Source organism: Manacus vitellinus, unplaced genomic scaffold, assembly GCF_001715985.3.
Source record: "Manacus vitellinus isolate BGI_N305 unplaced genomic scaffold, ASM171598v3 scaffold_52_pilon, whole genome shotgun sequence".
Classification (NCBI taxonomy): Eukaryota; Metazoa; Chordata; class Aves; order Passeriformes; family Pipridae; genus Manacus; species Manacus vitellinus.
In genome coordinates, this window is record NW_021940628.1 from 3228896 (window position 1) to 3235170 (window position 6275).

Consider the following 6275-nt stretch of genomic DNA (forward strand, 5'->3'; position numbering starts at 1 on the left):
CCCCCAGAGCAGAGCTCAGTCCCTGCCCCTCCTCTGCCCCTGCCCAGGAATTGGAACTGCACTGAGGTCTCCCCTCAGTCTCCTCTTCCCCAGCTGAACACCCCAAGTGCCCTCAGTGTCCTCCCACGGCTCCAAACCCAGGCCCTTCCCAACCTCGTTGCCCTCCCTTGGACCCTCTCCACTGGCTCAATGTCTTCCCTCCTCTGTGCTGGGAGTGCCCCGTGCCCTCCCTGGCCAGCCCCTGACCTGAGCAGTGGGGCAGGGCCCCGCTCCAGCGCCCGTCCAGCTGGCACATCCGCGTGGAATTCCCGACCAGCGTCCGCTTCCCGAGGCAGCTGTACCGGACCACGGAGCCCACGGTGTGCTTGTCCCCCGAGAGCTGGGCGTGGGGAGGGGACCCGGGGTGGCCACAGGACACCACTGCAGGAGACACAGGCCACAGCTTCAGCCCCACAGCGTGGGGTGGGTTGGGAGGCACCTCAAGGACCAGCTCACTCCAACCCCCGCCGCGGGCAGGGACACCTTCCATTGGGCCAGGCTGCTCCAACCTGGCCTGGGACACTCCCAGCTTCTCTGGGCCACCTGTGCCAGGGCCTCAGTGCCCTCAGAGAGAAGCTCAACGTGCAGAAAACAAAGACATGCAAAAATCTCTGGGTTTTTTTTTAACCCCACCAACCCACACGTTCGGTTGTAAAACCAACCCAAGCTTCCAAAGCTTTGAGAACGCCCACAAATCCTCCAAGCCACGCTCAGCATTTTAAGGCAGGAGACCCCTGGCACTCAGCTGGCAGGCTGGGGGCTGAGGGATATCAGGTTCCAGGTTTTTAACAGGTAAATCCCCCCCTTGGAGCCCCCCCAGCTGTGGTACCAGGGGGGATGTCACTTCTGAATTCCCCAGAGCCTGTGCAGGGTCTGCAGGGTGAGGACGGGACATGCTGCTCACAGGAGGAAAGGAAAATGTGCCCAAAACTCCTTTGCATGGCTGGGTGTGGAGGGATAATACAGGGGGAAAAAAAAAGGATCAGCCATGGCTTTGGAACAGCTTCAGCCAGTTCAGACTCCAGGAGCTCCATGGCCATTCCTTATCCAGGGAATGGGACTGCAGCTGGTTTTGTGTCCAAAGGGACAAACTGGCTGTGCTGGGGGGGTGGGTCCTGCCTGCACCACCAGCTCACTGGGCAACTAGGATACACTTTGGATCCTGATTTCTCCCAGTGTAGGAAAGGGGACATGGGGACATCACCACTGACATCCTCCCACAGTCCACGGAGACCTCCTGGCCTGGGTGTTCCACGAGACCCCTGGGAGGATTCTGTGCCTTTCCACAAAGCCAAACCATCACCCAGAACCTCCCAGTCCCAACCCTGGTGGCAGAAAGGGCCAGGATCCTGGGAAAAAAAAAAAAGGGATAAAACCAGAGCAAGGGTGAGGAAGCAAATGCTCTTCAGCACCTGCTCTGCAGCAGAAGGAATTTATTCTGTATTTCCTTCGGTGTCATCTCCCTCCCCGAAAGCCCTGGGGATGATTGGGAGTGTGACCCCACTCAGGTGTCACCTCACTCAGGGGTGTCACTCAGGGGGGTGTCCCCACCCAGGTGAGCTGCAGGTTCCTTCCCAGGCAGCTTTTTGCTCCAGAGGTGCTTTTGCCCTTCTCCCCCTGCCCTGTTTTGGCTGGAGCTGCTCAGAACCAGGAACACCCACTGGGCTCTGCCTTCCCCTGCAGAGGGAACCCACCTCCAAGGGGATCTCTCTCCTCACCACCTTCCCCTCCATGGGCAGGACCTGGAGCCTACTGACAGAAGGATTCCCATGGATTCCCAAAGTTTTGACACTGAGCTGAGCAAGAAGGAACTCCCCGGGCTGCAGCCCCGGGGTGGGTGGGATTGTTCTGGATCGTTCTGGAGCACTTACAAAGACACTGTGGGAGGGCACGGTCCCAAGTGCCATCCCCCTGACAGGTGAGGACGTGTGTCCCCAACAGGTAATATCCATGGCTGCACTGATAGGACACAGTTGTTCCAAAGCTGAATCTGTGGGGCCCGCTGGGCTGCACTTGCCGGACGCTGTTTTCCAGGTGCCCGGGGTCAGTACAGTTTACAACTGCAAACAAACAACAAAAAACCATCATAGCACAAACCAAAGGGGGTGACAGAGCAGAGGGTTCTCCAGGAAAGAGTAGGGAGATGGGGGGAAAACTGCAAATCACACATGCAGCGAGTTAAAGGTTTGTTTTTTTTTTCCCCCTCCTGGTCTTTTGTTTTGTTTTGAGATTCTTTAGGGTGGAAATAGGAAAAAAAAAAGATGATTATTTCAAGGAAAAAGAGAGTCAAGGCAATGCTGCAGGGGCTCATCTGGCCATGCAAGGCTCAGCAGCAGAGCCTGGATCTCTGGTCCCAAACGGGGACACGAATTATCCAGTTGGGAATAAATGATCCTAAACTGGGATGTGCATTACCCAATTAGGAATAAGTGATCCCAAAATGGGACATACATTCTCCAATCAGGACTAAGTGATCCCAAACTGGGATGTGCATTACCCAATTAGGAATAAGTGATCCCAAACTAGGACATACATTAACCAATTAGGAATAAGTGATCCCAAAATGAGACATATATTCTCCAATTAAGAGTAAGTGATCCCAAACTGGGATGTACAGTACCCAATTAGGAATAAGTGATCCCAAACTGGGATATACATTCTCCAGTTGGGAATAACCAATTCTTTGACCAACACAGCAACAGCATCCACAGAGATACTGGATTAAAGGGAGCACAGAGGGAGGGAGTGCAGGGAGGGGAGGGAATTTGATAAGTGAACCTCAGTGCTGATCCCAGGGGAAGTTGGGCAGCCCAGAAGGAAAAAGGGCTCTGCACAAAACTGGGGGGTTGGAGTAAAACTGCTCTGGGGTCACCAGGGCTGAGCTGGGATTTCCTGGTGTGCCACCCACCCCTCAAAGCCTTGGAGGATGCAGGGTCAGAGGAAAGCCCCGGGGTAAAACCAGCTTTGTTCCATGAGATTTCCCCCTGGCCCTCGGAGCTCAGGCGCCGCTCGGACGCTCCCGAGGAACCACCAGGAATTTCTGGGGTTTAGGAACTCAGAGAAGGCAGGGAGGAAGGCCCAGCCCTGCCCTCCCCAGTCCTCCTGGAGCACTCACCACGGCAGGAGGGCAGGGTGCTGCTCCACTGGCCGTTGGCCAGGCACTGGGATTGGGATGCCCCTTCCAGGCGGAAGCCGGGGTTGCACACGAACTTGGCCACGTCGTTGAGGTTGAACTGAGTGCCCTGGGTCAGGCCGTTGGCAGGGTTGCCAGGGTGCCCACAGGTGATGGCTACAAGCAGAAAGTGGAGATATTACCTATATTTTTTATTTTATTTTATTTTTTTTTTCTCCCCTGGAAGAAGGCAGAACATCCGTGTGTGATAAATAATCGTGACTCGTGAAACAGTCACAATTTGGGCGATGACATCCAAACAAAACAAACGGATTGCAAAACTTAATTACACCCCCATAAAGAAATAAAACAGACCCTTACAAGGCCAAGGGGTGCTAAAACCTCCCTACTATCCCAAGAATAAAATATGGTAGAACTTTAAATCTATTTGTCCAAGAATGCATGAATTGTGACCGGTTGTAGAGATAACCATTTAGCTTCAGCTGTAAGAAAACCCCTATATTAAATACTTAGCAAAAAACTGTAAAATGTCTATGTCTATGAGATAATTAATATGCATGAAGCAGCTAAGATAAATGCCAAATGTACACTGTAGTGTGTGTGCAGATTTGGGAAACCTGTCCCCATTTCTGTCACCCAGCCGGCTGTGCTTGCTTTTACCAGATAATAAACTCCTATTCAAAAACTTAGAGGAACTCGAGATTTTATCACACCTTGGAAAAAGTCCTCGAGGTCAGAGAGCATAAAAAACCTCCACCCCCATCAATCCTGAAACCTGCACTGCCTTCAAAGGTTTGGGCCCAGCTCTGCTGAAATAGTGACTCAAGAGGAGAGCACGGGGTCTTTGTTCATTTGACTGGCAGGAGGGATTCTCTGCATCACTCTCTGAGCACTGAGTGCCAGTACCCTACTGACTGACACCATAAATCCCCAGAGCTCCTCTTCAAAAATCCCAGCTCCTGCTCTTCATCTACTGCCTCCCATCACTCTGGGCATCACACACCATCACAAAACCTGCTGCTCCCCCCTCTCTCTGCTGCCAGTCAGGTTTCTGCTCACTGCAGTAAAAAGTTACACCTGGAGGGAGAGTTAAAAGAGAGGGGAAAATATGAGAAAAATCAGTTTTCTAGCATATGGCCTGGAAAGGTTAAATCTGCCTGCTCGAAGTGGGAGAAACTTTGGGGGAAAACCTCGATTTCCAAAGCCCTGAAATGTGGGGTTTTGTGTAGTTCTTCTTCCTGGGGCTGCTGTTGGTTTGAGGTGGAAGGGTGCAGGGTCCTGTCTGAGCTGCTCTGGCAACAGCCAGGGAAGGGGAGAGGCAAAGGCTGGAGCAGCAGGAAGCACAGCAGATTCCAAAATTCCAAGTGCTTTTGGAAAGTGCCTGGACCACTGTGCTGGCACAGAGGCAGGTGACACAGGGAGGACACAGCCCCTGATTCCAGCCCAGCAGCAAGTTCCACTGCACAAAAGAAAAGTCAGGATAAACCATAAAGAGCTTTTTGGCTGCTTAAGGGATGTGACACCCTGTGACAGCTGAGGACAAAGCCATATTGATTATTGTCATGCTGAAAAGGGGTAATGGCCCATCAGTACAGCTTTGCTGTGCAGCTGCCAGTGCCAGGAGAAGCTTGAGGGGAAGATGAAATCCCCACAAAAGATCCATAACACATTTGGCTGCCAAGGCTGGACTGTACCACAGGGATGGCAATTTATTCCTTATGCAAGCTGATGGCAGGACAGGGCTGGAAAATGTGAAGGCAGAGAGACCTGCAGTGCTGCAGGTGTCAGGTGCTCTGAGGTGCTTCTGAACATGGTTATATGTGTTTTGAAACAGGTGAGGGATTCTGTCCTGGGGAAAAAAATAATAAAAAAAAAAGGCTTCCCACAGTTGCCTGGATCAAAGAGAGCCATTCCCACAGAGGAGGCAACTGCAGCAGGTTTGAAGAGAACACACCAGGGCAGTGGGAGATGAGAATTTGCTCACACACAGCCCTGAGCTGTGTCACAGCAATAAAGCACCTCCTTCCAGAGCCCACCAGAGCTCTGCTTAACAGCCTGAAATTCCTGTTATCCACGAGGCCTAACGTTGTGTGACAGCTCCGAGTCATGGGATGGCCTGGGTTGGAAGGGACATTGAAACTCATCTCATTCCAACACCTTCCACTAGCCCAGGTTGCTCCAAGCTGGCCTTGGGCACTTCCAGGGATGGGGCAGCCACAGCTTCTCTGGGCAACCTGTGCCAGGGCCTGCCCACCCTTACAAGGAAGGATTTCTTCCCGATATCCCACCTAACCCTGCCCTCTGACAGTGGGAAGCCATTCCCCTTGTCCTGTCACTAAGTGCTCTTTTAAGCAGTCTCTCTCCACGTTTCTCTTCAGCCCTTTCAGGCACTGCAAGGCCACAATTAGGTCTCCTCAAAGCCTTCTCTTCTCCAGGTTGAACGATCCCAATTCTCCCAAGCCTTTCTTCACAGCAGAGGTGGCTCCAGAACCTCAGATATCCCCCAAATTTTGGAGCCACTGCTAACCTTGACAACTTAATCCTTTTTTTTGTTTGTTTGTTTTTAGGCTGGAATCTGCATATTCACAGACAGGTCATTCCTTACTTCACATCTTGCTATTGCTGTGCCTCAGCACACAAAGCTCCAAACCAGACAGGAGGGATTGGAACAAACACCTGGAGAACTGGGATATGAAACACATGGATTGCACTGCCCATTGATAAGGGGATGCTTAAACTTGTTAACACCTTAGAGCTCCAGAGACTTGGTTAATTAGCTTAGTTCCTGGAAAGATAAACGAGCGGGTTGTCCAAGGTGACCTGTGGGTGTGGAGCAGAGGAGTGACACCGGCCCATGGGCCAGCACGGAGGGCGGGTCTCCAGGAGGGTTGGCAGGGCTGTGCCAAACAGAAACCCAAAAACAGGGTCCCTCCCTTCACCTGGGCTCAGCCAGGACACATCTGGGCCCACAGGGAGATTTTCAAAGCAGACGGAAGCACAAAAGCAGCAGATCCCGACACCCCCCGCCCCTCTCTCCGAGGGTCAGCACCCTTGGGGTGTGTGTGTGTGTGCACAGCAACCCCCCCAGCCCCCTGTGTGAGCC

General features: G+C 52.6%; 1 protein-coding gene across 1 annotated transcript in view; it reads right to left on the reverse strand.

Annotated features, from left to right (window-relative positions):
• The window catches only part of LOC103754072 (CUB and sushi domain-containing protein 1), a 251808-nt gene that overhangs the window by 22622 nt on the left and 222911 nt on the right, over window positions 1-6275 (reverse strand). The window contains exons 53-55 of the mRNA XM_029963058.1: window positions 3155-3328; window positions 1911-2099; window positions 247-420 (exon numbers count right to left, since the gene is read on the reverse strand). Coding sequence (XP_029818918.1) covers window positions 247-420; window positions 1911-2099; window positions 3155-3328 — 537 coding nt within the window. The remainder of the gene's footprint in view (window positions 1-246; window positions 421-1910; window positions 2100-3154; window positions 3329-6275) is intronic.